The sequence below is a fragment of the Apis dorsata genome, unplaced genomic scaffold, assembly GCF_000469605.1.
Source record: "Apis dorsata unplaced genomic scaffold, Apis dorsata 1.3 scaffold_331, whole genome shotgun sequence".
In the NCBI taxonomy this organism is placed as follows: Eukaryota; Metazoa; Arthropoda; class Insecta; order Hymenoptera; family Apidae; genus Apis; species Apis dorsata.
This window is the reverse complement of record NW_006263599.1, coordinates 444,008-468,393: the sequence shown is the minus strand read 5'-3', so window position 1 is coordinate 468,393 and position 24,386 is coordinate 444,008. Positions and strand designations below refer to the sequence as shown.

Below are 24,386 nucleotides of genomic sequence, written 5' to 3'. Positions count from 1 at the left end.
AAAAAAAAAAAGAGATACGATTCTTCTTCAAATCCGGACAGATTGGAGAAACTGATGCATCGTAGAAAATAAATTGTGTCTACGTTGTTGCCGAAATAATTGGTCACAATCAGCGACATCCGGCTACTATTAGGAGAGCAAATAAAACGCGAAATTACAGGTTCTCGGCTACTATATGATAATCGAGCGTGGAAATAAAATTTGTTAACACATACGCGGAGCGAGTTGAACTCGATGGTGATCGTGGATCGTTGGATTAGAAAGCTCGATTATTTTTATATATAAACAAGGCCGTGAATCGGGAACGTATGCGTATCCACGATCGTTTCATTAACGGGAAAGCACGTATTTTCAGGGGCAATAAATGTCCCACGATTTAACAGGCGTTTCCAGTTTTTTAACCGGATATATGGAAAGCGTGGAATTATCAGCTGGCAATGGATATAAAAAAATGCAGAGGATCCGCTAGCTAGCTAGCTAGCTGTTGTTTTATTCCCGTTCCCCTCCCCTCTCCGTGCGAATTGAAAGCAGCAAATGGCACAAAGGCGACCACGCGCTCGCGTTTCCCTTTCATTTTACACCGCGAACCGGAAGCTTTTCGCGAAATCTAACAGGCAGGGAAAANTTTTTTTTTTTTTTTCTTTTTTTTTTTTTTTTTTTTTTTTTTTTTCTTTTGCGAAATTACTCGGATAAGTAATTAGAATCGAGGAAAAGAAAACGAGCGGGAATTAATTTCAACCACTTGCACGCCGTTTCACGGCCTGTTTACTTTTTTCACAAGGCCTCTAACTTGTTCCTTCCTTTTTGTTGCCTATATCCTTCCTCCCTTTTTTATCGTCTCCTTTCTTGCAAAATTGCTATTTTTCTTTTCTTATCGATAGCTTCCTATAAGTGATGTCTTCATCGCAGGATGATTCTCCAAAAATCTTAAATAATGATATTGTTCGCGATAGAATTTGAATGGAATTACGTATCATGAGTGAGAATAAATTGTCGGAGGTAAGGTATTTTTTTAAATCAATCAAAGCATGAAAAGAAAAAAAGCAACTGCTGAGCAAACGCTTGCTCGCTATAATCCTGAATAGGCGAATCGTTCGGAAAACGAGGGCAAAGCGTTACGAAAATCGCTCGAAGAATCTCGCAACGCGACTCCCTCTCTCAAATGGCAATACGAGCTTATCACCGAGCGGCCGGATGCATTATTTGCACGTAAAGTGCAAATTTTCTTCTATAATCGTTCGTGTTTACACGCTCGATGAAGGGGATCATTGATCGGGAAGAGACCGTCTTCTGTTCCCATCATAGCCCATTACCAATTAGCTCGTTAAGATACCCGCCAATCAATACGCCTCTAAACACGCACGTCCTATAAAATGCTATAAAACACTCTCTACTAAAATCTAAAAATCTAAAAGCGTTTCTACCTGCCGTGAAAGAAACTGCCTCCTCTTCTCCTTTATTCTCCTCCAAAGTTATTTGCTTTATTTGGCGATTCCTGGCGAATTGTCTACGATTCTTATTTCGAGACGGAAGGAACGAAAGGAAGAACAACGGATCCCAAATTTCAACCTCCGATTTTAGAGTTTCCTATTTTCCATTAAGAACCAAGCGAGGTGCAGCAATAAACAGGATATTCTCTTTTATGCGATGCGAAGGTTTTCTGGATACACTCGAATCCGAATATGTATATATATATATGTACAATCAGTCGCAAAGGCTGAAAAGGGTAACGATTGCGAACTGTCTCGAGAAGCAATCCTATAAATCTTCCTACGTCACGCGTCGACAAGCTCTGTTCCTCCAACAGAGATTCGAGACTGGAAATTGAGATTTTTCTTATTTCCTTGGCGCATCCAGTCACCAGGAAGATACTGCATAGGTGTCTGCGCGGCGCGAAAAAGAGAATAAATTGCATCGAACATTTGAATATTCTTTAGCTTTCCAACAACTTTATTTCTCGTATATTGTTGAAATACGAATTGGAATTATACGTTGGAACACTCTACGCGTCCGATTTCGAAGCGTAAATTAAGATATGAATACCAGTTACTTTCGCTAATGGACATTGGTGTTGAAAGCGAACATTCGAGGTTAATTGCCATTCTTGAACGTAGTTATTAACAACTTAACATTGTTTCTCACATTGAAGAATACGATCTTGGAATTGCTTTTTCTGCCAATAAACAAAAACTCGTTGAGGGATAATCGCCATCCTCAAAGATAATATCCTCTAATAAGAAATAATAACTTTTCGAGGATGATTCTCTCTTAAAATCTTCAATTCAGAGAATTGAAGAATTTTTTAAAAGGAAATATTTATCTCGATAGTGATTTCTCGAGCGGAGAAATCGGTATCATCGCTCCCTTCGTCCTTCGAGAAAAGGGTCGTCGGTTTTGCCGCGTCTAGACGTGGTCGACTCGCCCCTCTTCGATTTCGAGGGAATTGCCAGAAGGTTGAAGAACCCTGGCGGCATCGAAAAAAGCCAAACGAGACAAAGAACTCCTGATTACGTATGCGAGAACGGTGAAGAGTCGAGCTGTTCGATTAATCGAAAAGTCTCTCTGTGCAATCTGCACGGCAAATCTTTCATATCCGTATCTGTCGCCAATTTTTATATTTTCAATTCAGAGAAAAAAAATTTATTATCGCCGAGATTAATATTATATTATACTCTCTTTTAATAGGTGATAGATAAGACGTAATCTTCTATTATTTTATTTCTCGTTTTTTTTTTTTTTTTTTTTAATCAACGAGAAGTAAGTAATAAAATCTTTTCTCGCAAAAGATTGATGAAGTTGCGAAGCGATAGAGTCGCAATTATAAATCGTTATTTATCACGTTGTCTTCGAATTATTCTGTTACACGATTTATACGGAAATAAAATCCGAGATTGATTGAACAACGAGAGAACAACAAGAACTGACCTCGTTCCTTAAATTCTGATATTATTTTTACAATCGTCCGATACCCTCCTTTGATTGGCCTATCCTCGATTCTACGTCTCTCTCTGCTTCAAGCTTCTTTTTATCCCCATCACGGTTTCACGGTCATTACTCAAAGCTTGAAACCAGTTATCGCCTCTTCCCATTCGATAACATAAATTACGAGCACCTCTCCGACCGCATTTACGCTTCTTCTTTTTGCTGCACGATAAATTCATGCTTCGTAAAACAATTGTGCAATCTACCCACACTTGCATGCATTTTTTTTTTCCTTCTTTCTTTTCCTCCGCAATATTCTCTGTCGATAACCATTGCAATCATTGGACGGCGTAGGAAGTGTTCAGTCGCGCTCGGTTTAAAAACGAAATTGCAAAAGAAAAATCTCGCGTGAAAGAGAATTTCGAAGGGAATTTCGAACGAAATAACCGAACGAACGAAATTAATTCTACCTTCCACGGTTTCGTCGCGGTTGCGTAATAAAAACGACGCGAGTGAGTAACGGTGACGAATCCATTCCTCTTTTTTTTTTTTTTTTTTCCGTAGCTGTTCCAAAGACAATGGCGGACGGGGTGTCTTTATCCGAAGCGGAAACATTCGAAATCCCTGAGCATTTCGACCGTTGCGAAAATGTAACCCCTTTTATGGAGAATAATGGATCGAGAAACGGACTGTCAACAAGGAGCGCGCGTTTCCATTGATTGCCTCCCGGAGCAGGCGAACAGCTCGTCCCTAAAGACGTGTACTAACCGTTCAGGAAACCTCGAACCCGCTGCACCGGCCGGACTGCACCTTGTTTTCTTTCGTCACGTGCACCGGGGAATATAGAAGACCGTGGCTGCGGACGTGACACAACAACAAATTTAAAGGGACTACAAAAATCGAGGGACGCTACGACCCTTTTCGAAAGCATCTGCTCGATCCTCAATTAACTCCTAGCCTCTATTTTTTTCCCTTCGATTTCGAACGAAAAATCTCCACTCTCGTCCCTTTTCTAGCCTCCACATTGCGAAACCAACTCGTTTTATTCCGAGTATCCATCGATTCGTTTTGATCAATGCAGAGAGAGTGATAGTGAGCGAGAGAGAGAGAGAGAGACATACGCTCTTGGCATAATCTTTTTAATCTCGTAGCTCTTATTCGAGGTACATAAGGTCCCAGCGAACGAACTTGAAAAGGAAGCATTCTTGCATCTCAGCCTTATCGAATATCGCGATGAATTTAATTTCGTTCCATATTTAATCGTGACGCGCACAGCCTGTCTGTAACTTAATTATACCAATTTGCTTCTTGTTGTTCTGTGCAAATAACGATGCCCTTCCCATTCGTTTCCTTTCCTCAACGATCAACGCGATCAAACGTGACAACGGGGGAGGACGATACGTTATTTTCGTGAAAAAATAGATATCGGATTGTCTCGTATCGAGCTCAAATAAAAACACACAATGTTTTTATACATCGATTACGCAAAGATAATCCGTATCATCCGATCATCGTCTCGATTATTTTGACGCGATCGAGTAAACCAGACAATCAGAGTATTCAAGATAACAACACGTCCTTGCTTTGATAACGGATTCTATTATTTTTTTTTTTCTCGTCGCTCTCGCGAAATTTATACTTGTATTGTAATCGTGTTTGCGCGGCGATGTACGTTAACACGAGATGCGCGTTAAGCTTGGCAAATATGATCATTTTTCTTTTCCTTTTTTAAACACGAAAATCGTTTAAGATTTCGATTTGAAGAATTAACGGGACACTGTTCGGTTTACACTGTTCGATCCATTCGACTCGTCCCGTCGTCCCGCACGACAGGAAAGAAATCTTTACGGATAATATTTTTTCACTGTCAGAACGATCGGATGCTTAATGGTTCCCTCGTTATGCGGTTTATGACCCACACCATACATGCCACTAGGGACCGAGTGTGGGTTTCGAGAGCGAGCCTAGTACCAAACGATCGAAAGACATCAGCCTCCGCCAACCGAGTTTCGTCCATTATAATATTATTATATTCCGCCTCTTCGAGGGAAATCGTCGTTTACGCAATTACTTCGCCTTTACGGCCAACTTTTCCCCACCCCTTCTCCATGAATCATGGACCAATCAACTTCAGACGTTAATCGTGATTCATTGCTCGATGTTAACAATTTTTCCTTTCTTTCTTTTTTTTTTTCCCCCCCTCTTTTATTTTTCCAAACAACGATTACCCTCCTCCTCCTCCTCCCTCCTAATAGTCGTACCGCCTTTCGAGATATAAATAAATGTTAAAAGAAGTCTAATATTGACGGCACCGCGATAACAAGAGAAAAGAAACGCAAATCTTCGTCCGCGAGATATTATTACAGGGAACGTCGGCCTTCGTTCGCCACAATTGCAAACAGTGGAAAGGTTCAGATACCAGGAGAACAAAGTACAATGCACTCGGGAACACTTGCTCGGAGAGGTTGAATCGCGCTTGGGGTGAGCCCAAGAGAGAGATTCGCTCGAGAAGGATTTCTTCTCGTGGTTGCTTGCTCGAGCTGAAAGCGAAGCGACTTCTCGAGCAGAGAAGAAAGAAAGGAAGGAAGAAAGAAAGGAAGAAAAAGAGGAAAAAATTCAACGAATCCAACGAAGGAGAAGGTGAATCGTTGCGTAACGGGAAAATTTCATCCGCGAAATGCCAGCTAATGACAAATTGAGAATCGCATTGCACTTTGGCTAGCGTCTAATGGCACAATAGTTTAACCATCCACCTTGCGAATGACTTTCTATTTCCAGAAGCGTTAGAGGGTCTCGCGTGTGCAGCTGTTGCACACACGGAGTCATGTATATTAAACAGCCGCGAGTGAAATCTGTGCTGAAAAAGCAAACCAAGCCGTGGATGACCCTAAACCGACACCAAAATTGAACGCCCTCCGAATCCGGATGCATTCGAGAGGAATATTCCACGCGCTCTGACGTGGATCGATTTAGTGATTAATTCTGAAGAAAAGCGCGTTAAAAAACGTTGGAGAAAATGCGTGTCGAGTTACAACGCGGAACGCGTTGTTCGGTTGAACATTGAAATTCGAGCGATTCGAGCGAGCTTCTATTTCTATTTCCAGAGACACAGTGGACACGCGGGTCGTAATCGGAACGTCTTCGTTTTCTAAAGCTCCTACTCCTCTAAAACGAGCACGAGTATATTCGATACCGACCGAATGATTAAGAGATCACGAACAATCCCATCAACAATCCCATCAACACAAATTGATTAATAATTCCCCGACCAGTTTTACGGGAGAGCCGTAATCACGAGTTCCACGAGTAAAATGTTAATTATGAAAAATCGTGGAACCGAGCAGGGAAATTACATAATTGAACAGTGAGAGTAGAGACCTCAAGCTTCCTCTCGTACTAGATTTCCATTTATATAACGTATATCGCCAGCCGCGATCAAATACGATCGTTCTCTTTTACGGATAATCGGTAATTCCAACTATTAACAAAAAACTTGGCGTTCTATCGAGTTTTACACTTCGTATCTCCGCGCGTGGTTTCGATCAAGACGAGATCCCCCCAAGTGGCTCGGCCAAAATCAGGATAGAATTTCGAGACGATATTCGGGGGCGACGATATCAAGGGAGCGCGAAGATGAGCGCGGAGATACATGTCCCGGTGTTAACTGGGAAAAGAAACGGCGCGGTGGAGGTAGGAGCTAGTCGAGTAAAAGAGGCGAGGTGAAAGAGCGGTCCTCTGGATATCATGTCAAGGCTAATGTTTATCGATCGAATAGTAGATACACGCGCGTCGGCTGACTTATCGACTCCGCTCGCACATCGCCTATTCTTTATCCTTTTTCCCTGCCCGGGTCGAGGCCTCTTTGTCCCGTGTTGCACACGGTGAGGTTGCAGAAACGCAGTGTCGGGCCAAAAACGAGCATTTCCACTGTTTATCGTCCGAAGATCCCGAAATGATTTCGCGAACGAAGTGCGCGAATTCTCTCTCGTCGCGTACAATGTTTGTTGCGATTAGATTATAATTTATCCGTTCTAGAAAGAAAACGTGCACGTACGCAAACGTGTGGGGAAAACGTGTGTAAAATGATTGCGTAAATAAATTCGCTCTGGTAAATACGCTGTCTCTTTCTCTCCTCTTCCCCCGAGAAAGAAAAACGACAATGAAACTTCTGTCTAGTCGTAATAAACCAACCATCGATGCGACTTTACGACCTCATGATTTATCGCTTTCGGATTCTTGTTACACGAATACTCACGATTCACCGCCGTTTGCGGCTGACATTTTAAACGCGAACGTCTTACTTGATTTTACATCGATTATTTTATATTGTTTTTATATCCCGAGAATCTCGCGTGAAAATGCGAACTTTTTTTTTTTTCAATCGATATAATCGATGAAAAGAGGAGAGAGAGAGAGAGAGAGAGAGAGAGAGAGAGCGAGAGAGAGAAAAAAAAATGTTTAATAAAGAAACAAAAAATAATGTTTGTTACCTTATGCAATGATGAAGAAAGAAAAAAAAATGACGAAATGATTTGAAAGATGGATATAACAGAAGACATGGAAGGGTACCATCCAGACCCTAGCTAGGTACGATCCTGACTGTACTGGGGGCTCGTATCAGCGACGAGGTCAGCTGAGCGTAGCGTCGAGCAGCCTCAGCTGGGAGCAAAAGATGGCGTCGAACAGCTGATTGACTGTCCGTACATGCGCAGTGTCGCTTCACTAGCAGACGCCGTGCGAGTTGCAGCGAGCGCACGTGCGAAATATCGAAAGTTCTATTTCCAGGTTGGAACGAAAATGGCTTGCCGTTTCTCGTGCCATATGGCTCGATTCGCGACTGCTTCCCACCAAGGGAACAAAGACCGTCGACTAACCCTTTGGCCATGAGACTATTTTCGGAAGAAAGCACAATGCCGAACAATCTTTCCATTGAACCACTTCATCGCAAATGAAATAGGGGGAGGGGGGAGAGAGAGCCTCTTTGACCGGAGCTCTCGTTCACATCAAATCACACGTTTATCACGCGAGGGAAAAATCTAAAAAAAAAAAAAAAAAAAAAAGAATCGTTTTAAATTAATTTTGGAGCATAAAAATCCTTGATCGATAATGGTATCGAGTGCATAATTTGAAAAAGTGTTGGTAAGTAGTTCGTTAATTTCTTCGATAATTCCGGATCGTTACTCGACGAACGGTGTCGAGCAAAGCTTACAAGGTCAAAATGGAAAGGAATTTTACTTTATCGTTCTATCTGACCATCCCCAGGACAAATAGCACTTTCACTTAACAACATAACGGTAACGAGCCTTTTCCAAGAACAATGAAAAAATAGAGGTAATTTTATCGGACGTTTACTACCTGGTAAGGTAGTAAACGAGGTAGTACCGCCCTTGAATTTATCGCACGAGGTTACACGAGCGATGCCACCATTGCACACGCACGTAACTGCTAGGAATAGTTACCAAATGTCGCTTTATAAATGACATTCCAGTTGGTACCATGCCAACGCTAATCGTCACGATATTGCGGCACGTTTCATGACGTTTCCACTCGTGTCCTTTCACTCTGACCAGGTGTTCGATTCCGCCAGTTGTATCGAGTGCACGAAAATCTCTTAAAAAATTCTACTTCTTCTCCCCTATTCCATCTTTCTTTTATCGAGAGTTGCCCATTCCTCCTGGAAAACGATCGATCGACTTCGAATTCTCTGAATAATTTTAACGGATCGAAAAAGATCCGTTTCGATCGAGGATTGGTTTTGCCATTCGAGATGATGCTCGTAACCTTACACGAAAGCGAAGGTATTTTCGAGACGGGCGCAACATGTTGAAAACCGGTTGCATCGAACAAGTTAGCAAAAGTAAGGAGCCACTGGTCTTCTGTCTGCTACGCTCAACCGAATTACGATAACCGTAACCCGAGCTAAAGGAACAAGCAATCCTTTCTCATTCGTGTCCTTTCACTTACAGCCAGGTGGTACGAATTACCAGGTCCGTTTAAACAGACATTTCTAAGCTACTTAGTGACAATGGCCATTGGAAAAAACAAGCGGTACCTCTCGTTATTGAAACAAGAGGGTCGTTCGAATACAAATGGAACCCAGACGAAAGTAATTTTCGAATTCGGCGACTTTAAATTTCGAACGTTACAAATGGCCATTTATATTCAATAGCCTCGAGAATAATTCAATGCAGGCTCGAGAAAAATTTTATTGCGGTTGCTTTTATTGCAGGATAGAATAATAGAAAGTGACATCGAATGGAGGATTTAAACTTTGAGAAACAACTTTGTACCAGAATCTGTGTTCATCGTTGGCATAACTAATTACTGCGCACAATATTATTGTGTCATAATTACAATTCTCGTTGAGTTGCTTCATTAATAACTCGTAGCGTATATGGATACGATTGTGAGATTAGATTGATTTCTCGTCGACGAGACACCGTTCGATTGTAAATCGCGTGAAACTGCGTAAATCGAAATCACGCGGAAAAATCCTTTCACCTTGGTGACAACTATCGATATACAGAGATTCTACTTTTTTCACGAGATTCCACTAATGAATTATTTCCAAGTTACTTAAGACAATTTTTTCGTTGAAACGAAATCAAATCGTTATTCGAATAAAAATCTCTGTACAGAGAGAGAGAGAGAGATTTCGATCGATACACTGTCCCACTTAACTACTCGAAAACAGGTAGACAGACATAGTTTTCAAGGAAACGACATTCCGTGAAAGATACTAAAGAAACTACTGTTACGAGGAAGAAAATATGCATGATAATTGAAAGGCAACACGCTATATCTCGATCACGTGGCCGTTCGATATCCGAACACTTATCGTATGGTGACACTGGCAAACTTGGCCGCAACTTCCGCGTGGCGTCCACGCGCGGGCAGAGCTTGCGAATTGCGCGTAAAACCGACGCACGCGATTGCATAATGTGCTTGCACGAGTGCACACGTGTCAGTGCGTGGTACGATGCACGTCGTGGTGCAGCGATACCGTGCCACGGCTGGCTCTGTTGCTAACTCGTGAAACCGCACCCTGGCTGCGGTGTCGTTTCGCGACTTCAAAATGCTTTCGGAACGAAAAGAAACCAGAGACGCGAGCGAGCGAAATACCAGACCGATCGATTTACCGGGGAACAAGGGGAATAAAACAATTCCAACCGATTATTAATTAAACCGATTTTCATTAAATCCGAGTAAACCTTATATACGCATAACTCTGATACGGATAACTCGCCGTTACGTAAACGGAAGGGAAGAACTAGGGGAAGAGCAGACATGAGATGTAATAAAGATCGAAGAAGGAATTACAACTGTGGCTCCTTGCTGCACGCGTACGTATCGTTTCGTGGTTTATTGTTCGAACCGCCTATCCCGTTCCTGTTGCCTATCCACTTCCTGTTTTTCTAACGCGAAAACAAGGCCAAACTCATTAACCGTAGCGATCTACCGAATCCAATGGCAAGCTGGTCGAATTAGACGGTCGAACGCCGATCGCTAGAAATACATCACGAGTCGCGTACCTTTTGATTCTATCCGTGTGCGACCGGGCTGCCAAAAGAACGTTTCCAACGCCACCCAAAAATAAACTCGCGCTTCCGGTAGGCTCGCGCGCTCTTTCGCACTGTTTCGCACCCACCAAACACCGCGCGCTCGTCGAACGAGCCTCGTCAAATTCCTCCTCCTACCGCGCTTCTTTATCCCCCTATTTCTCCTCTCCTTTCCTTTATCTTTGCACTCGTTCCGTATTTTCCGTATCGCGCACTTCCATAACGAAACAGAGACTTGGAGAGAGATTTAGGATGGCGCACCGACGGTCGAAGACACTTCACCCGCCTGTTCTTACAAAAATCGAGAGTTCTCTCTCGAGATTGACCCACCGCGTTCCACTTTTGCGGAGTACAGCTACGAAACTGGGTCGACTGGCCGAAGTAACAAGGGGGTGCACGGTTTACGGACGAATCTATCCCGGCTAGCCGAGTATTGTCACGGAGCGGAGAGAATCAAACGAATCGTACAAATTTTCACAAATGTTCAGAGATGGAATTGATTTTGAACTCGCTCGAAGAAATTTATTTTTCTCCTCTCTCTCTCTCTCTCTCTCCGTGTAATTTCGTAATTTCGATCGAGGAAAGAGAGAGCGGCGGGGAATGATAGAAGTGGTGGAGGTAGTCGGAGGACAATAGCAGTGCAGTTCCCCACAAGGGAAATTCGAAATAATTCACCGCGCGGATAGCTGCAAGGTGTACGGCCTCTGTGAAACCGCAGGTTGCCCGTTTACCTTTCAAGGGAGCGAACGCTCGATTTCCAATCGAATTTCATAGGGCGATAATTAACGAGATTAGAATCGCTCGATCGAACGATACTTCTCTGCCTCGAAGGAAATGAGCCGGCGATGCTCTTTCTGAAGAGACAGGATGAAAAAATCGATATACCGTACTACACCGAGTTTTATAAATTCGTATACGGCGAAGTATCCTCGAAGTTTTAATAAATATATCGAGAAAAGTTGTTTAAAAAAATAGACGAAAAACAAATAAGATTAAACTACTATCCCTTCTAAAGAAAGAGGACGTTTTAATTAACCGCAGAAAAATTATTAATTAATTGATATTATAAGATATTTCTATACATATATACACATATATTAAGTGAAAATATCACGATTATTAAACTTGTACTCTTTTTTTTTCTTATATTATTTATCAATCATTCGAAAATAAATAAAATGTCTCGTATATAATAATTTCAAATGTAACAGATTAATCGAACTTGCTATTTCAAATAAGAATAATATATCTCTAGAAATAGATCGAGTTGGAAGTTCGAGTATCTGTTGCAATTTTTAGTACAGTCGATATCTGTTCGACTGATTATATAGAACAGTTTCTCCGCCTCGTTTTCACGTTTCCATCTCCAATCTTCTCAATTAGAATCGGAATTAAAAAAAAGAGAGAAAAAGATATTTGTAATGGCTTTATCGCGATAGCGAGTCCCACACAAGCTCGCTCGATGAGCTCTGACACGGAAGAACTAGCGTGCCTCGTCGTTTCCACCGAATCGCGAGCAAACGAAATGCACACATAGGCGTACGCGGCATACACGTTTGTTCGAGATCGTGACAGAGGAACGGAAAGAAGCTTGTACCTGTTTTGTGTGCCTCTAATACACGTGGAGGCCGTGACTATCCAGTTTCACGATGATAATCAACGCTGTAAGAGTAGACTGCAATATCGAAATCCGAGACGGCCCCGAACGAGATACAGAGGTGTCGTTTTGGATTCTTTTCTCCGCATCCGTTCTGCTTTTGGCACGGGCGTACGCATAAGCATCCTCCTGCGTTCACTTATCACACTTCGAATATCGCCAGCCTCGTGAATTTAAATTACTCCGAAGGTATCGCGAACTGATTTATAGGTATCATTAAAGTTTCTCGGGCAACAGGATTCAGAGAGGAGGATATGATAATAAATTTTTTCGCGCGCTCCGCCACGTGATATTTTCTCGGACGAAGGCCGGCGTAGGACGAATAAAGTGGATACAACGGATTTATCGAAAAAAAGTGGTGAAAAAAAAAGAAACGAAAAAGAAAAGGAAAATTTCTTATTTTAGATTTTATACGGAGACCACTGTAATGTCCAGAATGATGATGAGTAATTACGTTGTTTCGAGCCGGCTTACGCTACGCGACGGAATAAATAATAAACCTAGCGTGTTGCACGACATGTCGTGACACACAATGCACCTTCCACATTGACGAATGTCTCGACGAGGGAAGGGCATGACGTCAATTCGCTGGAGGGTGGAAAAAGGGCTCGACGAGCATCTTTTTTACAGCGTACGACCACTTCACCTCTTTCTCGCGTTCGGGTTACGCGAGTATTTACTAAATGCACTTCCCTACTCGTGCACTCATCGTGCTCGTTCTCTCTCCCTCTCTTAGCGAGAAATCATTCCCCATGGATTCGAAAGAAGACAGAGAAAAAAAAGCGAACTAATTAAAAAAAGTCATCGTACCCCTGCCATCCAATTAATCAAACCACGTTCGTGGGAGGGAGGGGAGAAAGATCGACCAAGTGGACCAAGAACAAGTGGAGAGAAGAACGATCACTGTTGGCTATCTCCTATTAACAAAAATGCATCCGTGTTCGATGAACCCAACCCAGCGACGAGATGCCTGAAACCGGTGCAAAGTGCGTCTTGACGCGAAACAAAGAGTTTTCTGGAGTGGGTGGGGGAATAGGTGAAGAGAAGAGAGAATCTCAAAGGGGTAATGAGGACGGTGGGTGGGAAGCAGTGGGTGCAGATCTAGGTTACCTGCATATTATGCAACCAACACAACTGCGATTCCGCGGTTGCACGTGCAATTGCAGGCACATGCACGCCTATCATTAACGATTCCACCGGTTTCGACCGTCCAATCCCGTTCAATTTCTATTTAATTAACGTGACCACGTGTAACGCATCGTTTCGCATGCAAAATCCATGAATCTTCGATGGGATAACCGCGAAACACTCCCTCCCCACACATTTTTAAAGAATTTCTAAAAATCTTTCGCTTGTTTGGAAACTCGAAAAAAATCGGTGGAGCGAACAACAAGCTTATATTTAAATGGCTAAGCCCAAGATTTACTTAAGCCCGAAATAAGGTTAAGTATAAGCGAAATATTTTTGGCACGCGTATCTTCTTCGTAGAGGATCCTCGCGCAAGGTATCTCCCCTCGAATTTTTGGCACACGAATCATTTCTTAAACTGTTAAACGATTTTTAAAGTCTTTTTTCTCTCTCTCTCTCTTTTTTTTTTCCTTTCTTCAACGCGTCAATGACCTAATAATACACGATACACGAGTGTTCTTTATACACTCGACAAAGAAACACGTGCGACTTTCAGCGGCTTCGAATAACGATCCGAGGTCGGTCTTTGTTGCCTCGATCGCTTATGGGACGAAAAAAAAAAAAAAAAACGCGCGTCGGTCGAATTATGTCAAAATAACGCGAGAGAGTCATATTCTAAACCGAGGACGATGAACCGCGCTGTTTTGGGCGGACGTGCAAGAAAATTCAAGGTAACGCGACTCGAGGTTCTTGCACGCTCGACCCGAGAGAGAGAGAGAGAGAGAAGAAGAAGAAGAAGAAGAAGAAGGGAGAGAAAGAATTCTTTCGATACTCGAAATAAATTTATAGCGAATCCTGTCGAACGAAACGCCTGTTTTCTTCGAATATTCGCGCGCGACGAAAAAAATAGAAGAATTTCAAAAAATCGAATCGATTCATAAAATCCAGGGAGAACAAATTTGCCTCGGCCGCTTGCAATGCGGATCAACGCATTTATCGCGACTTTCACGAATCTGTGATTTAACGATAATTATCGCGATACCAGATTGAATCGCGGTGAAAGCGAGCGAAACCGATAGTTATCGAGATACCTGACAGCTAGAATGGTAGAAAGAATAACCGTAATATGTTTGATTCATGAAACTTTCCGCTTCCTTAAAAATTTCTGCGTACAGTTTGATCAAGAAACGTAATTAGAAAACATTACATTTCCCGACGATAATTCGAGTTCATTTGTTATTTCAATTCGGTGAAACGGTGAAAACTAAGGCATTAAGATTGGAGAAACAATTACAAAAAGTAGAACGTGTTCACTCGTTTCACAATCGAGTCGAGAAACGAGCCAAGCCCAAGTTTTCCTCGAAATCGCGGGAGAAGGATTTCCGCCCGACCAAATGGAAATCTGCTATCAACCTTGGCTAAACTAAAGCGAGGAGCAGAGCACCCAGGGAGCGTTAGAAGCGATATCGCGATGTGGGCAAGGTGCAATGCAGTTGCATCGTCCCCGAACAAGGCTGCGGTCTCGTCTCTCAGATAACACGTGCATTGCTATCTTCTATCTCGCATGTATCGGGCTTACATAAGGTGTATCGTGGTATTATGTCTTGTCAACGACAACGCGTGCAGCGCGAACCGATTAGTTACGAAACTGGTTGAATACAAAAGACGAGTGAACGAGCCCGTTCGATCGCAGCTTCATCGATCTCGAAATCATTCGCGAATCTTAATTCTCCGATCGAGAAACTAATTGGGATCGCAATCATCCGCAGATCATACGTGATATAACGACGTAATGTAGATATATATATATATATATATAGATATAAAGAAGATGCACGAACGTGTCAAAGATGTGATATTCGCACTCTGCCGAGAGTCGAGCAAAGGAAACTTTAGAGCCCGTTGCGATTAGCCGTGAGATGAGTCATTGGCTGGTTGTAAGATCGTAAAATTATAACAGACCGCATCACGATACCGTCATTATTTTATTAGATGCGAAGGAACTATTTGTGCACGTTGAAATACAATTTCTCAATAGTTTCGATTACTACGAGATTGACTTTGAAGAACGAGTTTTATTCTTTTTTTTTTCTCTCTCTCGTGAGAATTTGATGCAACGATAAAAAAGAAAAACGGAATCAATCGTTGTGCACGATATCGATCGAAGCGGATAAATAATCAACCTGGCTACGTAATCCATCGATAATGAGTAATTATTGTGGAAGTGACAAGAGAGCGGAGTAACGGAAAGGGCCTTTCTCGATTGATGCATTCTGTCGTCACGGAACACATGAGTGTTCCGGTGCATACGAACGTTCACCGAACACGTACACATCCTGCTCGTACGAACGGTTCTTCGATAATGTGGGTCAACTCGTTTACCCGACTCACCGCTTATCTAGCTGTTAAACCTGTATATTTTTCGACCACTTTTACGAAATTTAAAGAATTGATCCGATAAAAATTATGGATACAAAAGAGGAGATGGTAGAAGAGATCAAAAGAGAAAGGATTTTCAATTCAGAAAGTTAACGGGTCTAATCTTACTATAGCGGTGTGAACGTATGCATGTTGATAAGAGTAGGAAGAAGGAGGTCGAGACCGTATAGTAGCTTCATCGGACGTGGCCCGACGGCTTATCACCGGATTGAATAGGATGGGTTAGAATTCGTGCTTATATTGACAGCACGAATTACGACGTAGCGAGAAAATTGGCACGTTTTATCGTTAACCCTTTTGGCCGAAGCGATTTTAGTCAACGCTCGAATTAGCACTGGCTAAGTGGTTGAGCTGTTCTCTTAGGCTTCAATCTTTAAAAGTGGTATGCAAAGGATTTCCCCGTTTTCACTGCTATCAGTACACGACGTCGGTACTGATTTACGAACGTAATGTATTTAAATGAGATTCAAAGAGATCTCTGATAATTCCAGCTTTTGTGTCAGTCATATGAATGTATTTACGTAATATCGTTAAATACCCGTGTTTGATTAATCTTATAACGTGTTACATTCGAAATTTAAATTTTTATCAAGAGGAAAATTTCCTTTGTCGATTTGTACGCTTGAATTATTAAGATTTTTCTCTCTCACGGAGTTGGAAGTTAAGGAATATTAAAGAATTAAATCTCCGATCGAAACTAACCACCTTACCTTAGAATAGATTTCTATTCATTCCCTGTTTTTTATCTATAATGAAACAGAATTCTTACATGAAGTATGCATAAGATTTGAATATATATAATTGAACTTTGACCACTGGTTTGGTATCAATTTTGGTATTATATTATGCGCATAGAAATGACTCGTATAAGAATTGATTGTTGTCATCAAACGATCATGAACTCGAATGTTTATAGCTGTGTTTACTTCGTCCAAAGTGAAACGATTATGAAATATTTAACATAATCTCGTATATACGAATCACGTTTGTACGATGAGAAAAAAGAATTAAAAGAATAAATAAAAGAGAAAACAATTTAAGATATAATTATTTTTTCGTAGGATAAATCGAATCAATAATTGACGTAAGCGATGCCTACGTGCAATCTTTATAATAACACAGCTAATTGGTATCAATTGATACGGAAGCTCGTTGAATTCATTCAACGAAATAAAAAAATCTCATTCCGTTGTTATCTTTTTAATGCAAAAAAAAAAAAAAAAAAGGATTCTGTAGAAGATTCACGTAGGTGCGAATCGGTAAAGCATTGCACAAGGTTACCGCAGCGAGTACATAAGCGCGATGACGAGGCCAAAACTAACGATGAGAAACTGATGCACTTAGAATGCAGACAATCGAGACAAAATACACATATCCGGACACGAAAAATTGCATTAATTGCATTATTCTTCTATCGAGTAAAATTATATTTTCTTTCGAACAATATTATCAAAAAAATATTGAACTTTTATGTGTTGTAACTACATCGTTAACGTATTGCAACTTTGACGATCGAATATTTAAGTAAATCCCTTTATCTTTCGCGAATGATCAAATCTTAAAATTTTCTATATTCTTATTACTCATCGAACACAACAAAATCCTTTCGATCGAAATATAATAATTGGACGTAGATGCATCTTATTTCGTAATTACCTTAATATAGTCCCACCGTACACGTGGTTTTCATTATTGGAAATCTGACGCAATGCACTACCATAATAATAGCAATACACAATATGAATAAAGAAAACTGGATAAAAAAAAGAATAAGATTAAAGTAATTTTCAATATTTTTTCAGTATTTAACAATATCGCGTATAATGTCTTATGTTAAATCTATTAAATCACTGGTACTCACGTGAGTTTCGATACGTCAAAATACTGATGCAATACGTGGTCGAAATTAATAAAGAATATGAGAATTCCGAAGCATGAGGTTCCGCTATATTAAGAAGGTCAAAGTTAACCTCGATATGTTCGTGATTTATATCGAGTTACATTAAAGCACCGTCGGTGACACGCCACTCACCCTCGAGCTTTTCCACGTGTGCATTCGAATGCGTCATAAGTTTGTCGCAGCGATTATTTCACGATTCTTCGCGATTCATCGCGACGAGTCACGAATCGATCGAACGATTTGAACAATTTCAAAAGAATGATCAACGGTTTTTCGTAACGAACAGCATTGTGCAATACTTCGATGTGTCAAAGTATTGCCTAGCAATGATTTTGAGATGTAAAATAATTACCATGCATTTAAAATAGCATTCGTAAGATTTAAATTAAACCTGCTAATAGAAATGTGACTTATTATATACGAAATTAAATTTAAATAAGATCGAGAAATTTTGCGAATTTGATATGAAGAATTTCAAAATTTATGAAATTTAGTAATCATCTGATAATTGATCAAATAACCTATCATGGATAAATTCAATTTTTTTTATATCCAAAATGATTAAACACAATAAACTCGAAAAAAAAAATTAAAATATCAAAGACATTATAACAAATTTACATCACGAATAGAAAATTATCATGTTGTAATTTTTAATCAATTGCGTGAATTTCTTCTAACATATTTCTACCGGTTGTCTAGTTTATCAGCTAAAATAAATTATACAAACTAATGACCTTCTATCAAAAAGTTTGCAACGTTACAATATGAAAAAATCCAAACTTCTTACCCGAACGAAATACGCGTGGCAAGAGACTAGATATACGCATTAACTGTATGCTCTTCTCTTTTCCTCTCACGATACACTACAATAAGCCGTTTATATGACTACAGTGTTACCCACACATGTCAAGCCAGGAAATCACGCTCGATCATCTCACTAATAGTTATGGTACAACCCTTTGAGGGTGGAAGAGGTCGAAAAAAAGCATAAAGTTTGCAATATGGTAAGTGATGCAGGTGAATATCATGGTGTCCCTTTGTGGGCACACGCAATACATGCATCATATTGTTCATGATACAAAGCATTTACATGACACATATAATAGAATGAGAAAGAGAATACTTTTCGTCTTTGTTCTTCGTTAAAAGAACAGAAACAAACTGTCACACAAAGAAAGAGAAAGAGAATGGCTTGTACTCACCGATTTGTAATATCACGCGAGGTAGCACGATCCACCGAGCCTGGAGTCGTTCCCGTGGGTCAAATGATCCTAACGAGCTCCATGGTTTTCCCGAACTATCGACGCACTCGTAAATTCGTTCCTCGCTGTTATGTCTTTTCTGTCACAGCACACACGAGAACTCTTTCGACTATTCTTTACATGCAAACTCGATAAGAGAGTTTTGACGGATGCAGGATTAAGACAGCACAAGCAGTTATGACCACCTCGAAGGTCTGTTGCCAACTGACCCAGCCAGTGACAGCTCTTCGTGAGATCTCACGCTTACCAATATGCGTTCAATAAAGTAACTATTCTATTCCGATATGATGGGATCCAAAGATTTATCTAAAACCAAATGAAATAATATTTAGTCCAAATATTTACTGTATGCATTATAGATTCTTTTTAAGGAATGCATTATGTAATCTTACTAATTTTTTTTCATATTACAAGATTCATTTCAAATAATATGGTAATACAATTTACGATACACGAATAAAAGATTAGAAGACAGAATAATAAAATGTTTGTCAAATTTCTTTATTTATTTAAAAAGAACTTAAAAGATTTATACGAATACTTAAATAAAATTTATTTTTTCTAAATAAACGGAACATCGAAAACTGCGTTATTAACCTTATCTAAAATATATATTTCACTTTAAAACTAATACAATATGAAACGAAGAGGTTTAGAGAGAGTATGATTAAGAAATTTTTTTCGCGAAAGTTGCCAACACTGCCGATCATATGGCAATCAGCTGTAATTCACGTTTTTTCAATGGACATATGTTTGTACTTGATCTAAAGAAATAAATATTCGAAAAAATAAAATTAATAAATATTATTTATTAATTATTATTTATGTTTTTTATAATTTCGTAATTTGTCGATAAAATTTTACAATGATATCGTCAATTTAATACACGTGACTACATTATTAAGATGAATTTAAAATCTTTATTTAGAGTATTTTAATTCAAGGTTAATTGATGCAACGGTTTATTATTTGACAGTTAAATGAGATCAAATGTAGGATTAAGCAATTAAAAAGTATGAAGTATGAAACATTAATTATAAGAAAAATAATTTAGCCATTTAACAACGATAATAAATTGACGATTATAGGATTGTAAATTTTTTTCCAATCTCTAGAAACAAGTTATTTGATAAGAATTTTATTATTTTATTATTATCCATACTTAATACTTAAATAGAACAATTACAAACATATGAAACATATTAAATTGTTCAACAATAAAAATGCAAATACCTATGAAATGCATATATTGCTGTGATTCAGTTCATAAATGTTTTATTTACAGATATTAATCATTTATCAGTGTGTAGGAAATCCAAAATTGGATGATATACTAATTAATAATATCAAAATCATGTCTTGATAAGAACATGGTGTGCATATTGATTGCATTTTTCATCAGTCTTAAATAAATCATTTTTTGCCAGATTTCTTTATACCGCCTGTCACAAGAGGTCCTCTTTGACTTGCTTTCTTAGCAGCTTCGGCAAGTGCTTTTTGTTGTTCCTTTTGCTTTTGCTTGAATGCTAGATCTTCTTCATCCAAAACTTTTTGTTCCTTTTTCGGTGCCTTAAGAGGCTTTTTCTTACCTCCTTCACGACCAGACATTCTAAAAGTACAAACTTAATTTTATAAAAATTAATAAACGAATTTTTAAAAAAAATAACGAAATTATAAAAAATTTTCTTATTTTAATATAATTACAAGATAATTATAATATAGTAATTATTATTAATTTCAAATAAAAATTTGAAATTAATTTGTTATGAAATTGCAAATTTTTTGAAACAATAACCTATATATTTTGTTACTTATAAAATTCGATATATATTGAAATTTATAAAGAATATTTGAAAAAAGAACTTATATTATATAAATAATAAAATAAAAATTTGAAATAAACTTGAATGAAATAAAAATGATTTCGAAATCAATGTTCACAACGTGTAAAGCAATCATATTAAAGTTCAATTAAAGTAATAATTATTTATATTTAACAAAATAAACAGTAATAATAATTTTTTTACCTTATGATATAATCAAACTTAACGAGTAATCCAATTAATGGAAAGAATTTAATGTACTGTAATTAGTATTTTAAATATGCAAGAACAAAGTTTGGTTATTACGTCTAAAACTGAAATGTCGCATGATACTAAAAAACTAAACTGTGCTGCCATCTATTGAAGAACTATATATCTATCGAATCGTTTTATAATACCTGTGGCGACACATAACGATAAATTTTCTTATTACTATTTTCATTTAATATTAATTAATTGATAATCAATTCCAGCAAATTTTTTAGCAATATTTAATTATATTGTTTTAATATTAAAATAAATGAATTAAATATGCTACATTATAAATAAATAGATATATTTATATACTATATAAATTTTTTCCTATTTTTGAATACACTTTTATTTTGAAGATTGTACTGTCTATATTATATCAATATTTTAAGGTGTGCTGGATTGGAGAGTCTGCAGCTTACTTCACTATAGAGATTCGTAAAAGAATTCCATATATATATATATAATATATATTTTTTATTATATATATATATGTATGTATATATATATATATATATATATAGTAGATATCTTAATATTGTTTCATCAATTTGAATTTATGTAGAGTTATTATAATGATTATGTAATGATTAAACAATTAAGATAACATACTGACTAAATATAATTGATTGATAAACCAAGCAGCGTGTATCAGAGAATTAATAATTTTTAACAGTCACGAAAAGTTAAGAAAAATTAGTGATTCATACCAATTCATTCACTGAATAGTGTTAAGTGTTAGTGTTAAAAAATGAATTTACATTTAAATTTAATTGCAGCAACATGTGAAGGAATGGGTATTGGTGTAAAAGGAACGTTACCATGGAAACTTAAGTAAAAAAATAATGAATATATCATAAATTAAATATGAATAATGCATTTTAATCTATTTGTTATTAAATGATTATAGAAGTGAATTGGCATTTTTTACATCTATGACTACGAATACGAAAAATGCAAACAAAAAAAATGTTGTATTGATGGGACGTAGAACATGGGAATCTATTCCAAAAGAATATAGGCCTTTGAAAAATCGAATAAACATTGTTTTAACGTCACAATCTTTGTAAGATTTATTTTTATTTTATTATTATTATTTTACTAATAAAATAAGGAAAATAATAAAAATAAAGGAATTATTAAAAATATTTAGGGATTATGGAAATGATGTGATTGTATGTAAAAGTATTCCACATGCTTTTGAAGTTATTGAAAAAATCAAAGATCGAATTGAAAATATATGGGTAACGGGAGGAAGTTCCGTATACAAGGTGCGTTGTTTATACAAAATTAATGAGAATTTTTTAATTATAATTTAAATTTAATCGCAGGCAGCAATGGAATCTCCAAATTTTTATCGATTATATTTGACAAGAATAAAAAAATATTTTGAGTGCGATACATTTTTCCCAACTATCCCTAATAATTTTGTTTTAACAGAGTAAGTTCTTTATAAAGTAATTTCATTATAAATTTATTTTTCTTTTTTCTTTTTTCTTTTTTTTTTCTTTTAGAGATCCAAACATACCACAAGGAATTCAAGAAGAAAATAATATACAATTCGTATATGAAGTATATAAAAAAGAATAGATTTTTAATTTGGTTTCAAAATAATATTTTTCGAATATTATAACATTTATAATTTTATAATAAAACTAATTAATTATAAGCAATATTTTCCTCAATACTTTATTATTGACAAAAGATATTTCTTAAAATTTATAACTGCGTATAGAATTGTATTAAATGAAATGGAATTTTTTAACCTGGGGGCCAGTGCATTTGGCGACCACCAAGAACATGTATATGCAAATGATATACCGATTGTGCACCATGTTTACCATCGTTGATAACCAAACGAAAACCATTATCGAGGCCTTGTTGTTTTGCCACTTTACGGGCAATAAGCATTAAATGGCCTAACAAAGCTTCGTCCGCATCTTCGGCTTTTGAAAGTTGTGAAATTGGTTTTCGTGGAATTACTAGAAAATGCACTGGTGCTTGAGCATTTATATCTTGAAATGCAACACACTAAAATATTAAAAATTTTTTTCTTAGAAAATTAACAAGGATATAAATTATACAAGAATATTTAAAATTTTACGTATTTATAATAGCAATTACAAAAAAAATTTTTAAATATTGAATTATTATTCAAAGGAATATAGTTACAAGATATTCAAAAACCACAAATTGAGATTTGAAAATTTTATGATAAATCATTTAATAAAATAAAAGAAAAAGAAAATTGTCATAGAAACACAACAAAAATATATAACCTTACTTACATTTTTTAATAAAACAGAAATGTAATATTTGAAATTTAAAAATAATTTTTTTTATAATAATTCGATTCATTTTACCTTATCATCTTCATAAATGAAATTACAAGGTATTTCTTTACGAAGTATCTTTCCGAAAATAGTATCTCCAGTAGGAGCTGCAACTTGAGCTTTTTCCACTTCGGTCGCCATTTTACTCCAACATGAAGAATGATTTAATAGATTGGTATTAATATATAGTAATCGTTTCGTTGAAGTTATTCCGAGATTTAAAAACAATCTCATTTCGAGCGGATTCAATATATTTTTGTCTACAAAATTAACACATGACTACCACAAATTCGTTACTAATTATTATACAATAAAAAGTTGCAATGTTCAAGATGCCATGTCACGAATATTAAATGGCGGCCAATTTGAATCGATACGACGTTGCATAACAATATTATATTGTCTATTTCTTGATCTATAACAGTATAAATTTTTTTAGCTTAATTTAACTTAGCTTTGGTTTAAGAATAGTTTCGATATATAAAACTATAAAATCTTTATTTTGTTGTACAGTCTTTTTAAAGGTTTTTCACGTATTTTTACAAATTATGTACTTACTTAGAGATATATATATATGTATATATATATAAATATTATTCATATGATTTATATATACTGAAGATAAAATACATTTTACGTGCTATTATTTGTTTTACATACATATGGCAGTGTACTTTCTGGTTTTTTGTGGGAAATCCTATATCTTTCCAACGAATCTAACGGGTCAATAGGCCCCAGTCTTACAAGAATAATGCTACTTAATAATATGCTTATAATTAAGTTTAGCATTACATAGAAAATTAAGGCATAGATTATGAATATTCCAACAACTTTGGAAGGCACACCTAATCAATCATTATACGAAATTGTTTTTGGTGCGCGGAGATGAATCCTATTTATTCTTATTAGAAAATATTTACTAGTCGAGAGGTATTATAACGTGAAAATGAAACGTGAAAATATGAATAGATTCATCATTATCATGAAAATAGAAAATAGAAACGGAAATGCTATTTAGATATATTACTTAAATAAATATCAATAATGTCATTGTTACATACACAAATAATGGAAATTATATGATTATCTAAACAAAGCTTAGAAAGCT

The 24,386-nt window shown here is 37.3% G+C and overlaps 4 protein-coding genes across 5 annotated transcripts in view; 1 reads left to right on the top strand and 3 right to left on the bottom strand.

Annotated features, from left to right (window-relative positions):
- The window catches only part of LOC102681032, a 29,855-nt gene extending 10,735 nt beyond the window's left edge, over positions 1-19,120 (bottom strand). The window contains exon 1 of the mRNA XM_006617933.2: positions 18,811-19,120. The gene's annotated coding sequence lies outside the window, so the exon portion shown is untranslated. The remainder of the gene's footprint in view (positions 1-18,810) is intronic.
- Positions 19,121-19,989: 869 nt separating this feature from the next.
- On the bottom strand, positions 19,990-21,076 carry LOC102680905 (translation machinery-associated protein 7 homolog). The gene is made up of 2 exons (XM_006617932.2): positions 20,898-21,076; positions 19,990-20,479 (listed from the first exon to the last, which is right to left on the bottom strand). The coding sequence occupies exon 2, from the start codon at positions 20,476-20,478 to the stop codon at positions 20,284-20,286; it is 195 nt and encodes a 64-aa protein (XP_006617995.1). The 5' UTR covers position 20,479; positions 20,898-21,076; the 3' UTR covers positions 19,990-20,283.
- Positions 21,077-21,464: 388 nt separating this feature from the next.
- Positions 21,465-22,798, top strand: LOC102680624 (dihydrofolate reductase). 2 transcript variants are annotated; one of them, XM_006617930.2, is made up of 5 exons: positions 21,465-21,779; positions 21,856-22,011; positions 22,099-22,216; positions 22,277-22,386; positions 22,460-22,798. In XM_006617930.2, the coding sequence occupies exons 1-5, from the start codon at positions 21,697-21,699 to the stop codon at positions 22,533-22,535; spliced, it is 543 nt and encodes a 180-aa protein (XP_006617993.1). In that variant the 5' UTR covers positions 21,465-21,696; the 3' UTR covers positions 22,536-22,798. The 2 variants fall into 2 exon arrangements, with proteins under 2 accessions (XP_006617993.1, XP_031367457.1); XM_031511597.1 differs by having other exon boundaries at positions 21,851-22,011.
- Positions 22,514-23,657, bottom strand: LOC102680762 (histidine triad nucleotide-binding protein 1). Its single transcript, XM_006617931.2, has 2 exons — positions 23,309-23,657; positions 22,514-22,976 (listed from the first exon to the last, which is right to left on the bottom strand). Exons 1-2 carry the CDS (start codon positions 23,510-23,512, stop codon positions 22,707-22,709), a joined length of 474 nt encoding a protein of 157 aa, XP_006617994.1. The 5' UTR covers positions 23,513-23,657; the 3' UTR covers positions 22,514-22,706.
- Positions 23,658-24,386: the final 729 nt, after the last annotated feature.

Bases quoted from the DNA above. Each gene is read 5' to 3' on its own strand.
- LOC102680624 (XM_006617930.2), top strand. From the start codon at position 21,697: ATGAATTTACATTTAAATTTAATTGCAGCAACATGTGAAGGAATGGGT. The intron at 22,012-22,098 runs GTAAGATTTATT...AAAAATATTTAG, and splicing joins GTTTTAACGTCACAATCTTT to GGATTATGGAAATGATGTGA. The intron at 22,217-22,276 runs GTGCGTTGTTTA...ATTTAATCGCAG, and splicing joins GAGGAAGTTCCGTATACAAG to GCAGCAATGGAATCTCCAAA.
- LOC102680905 (XM_006617932.2), bottom strand. From the start codon at position 20,478: ATGTCTGGTCGTGAAGGAGGTAAGAAAAAGCCTCTTAAGGCACCGAAA.
- LOC102680762 (XM_006617931.2), bottom strand. From the start codon at position 23,512: ATGAGATTGTTTTTAAATCTCGGAATAACTTCAACGAAACGATTACTA. The intron at 22,977-23,308 runs GTAAAATGAATC...TTAATATTTTAG, and splicing joins TCATTTATGAAGATGATAAG to TGTGTTGCATTTCAAGATAT.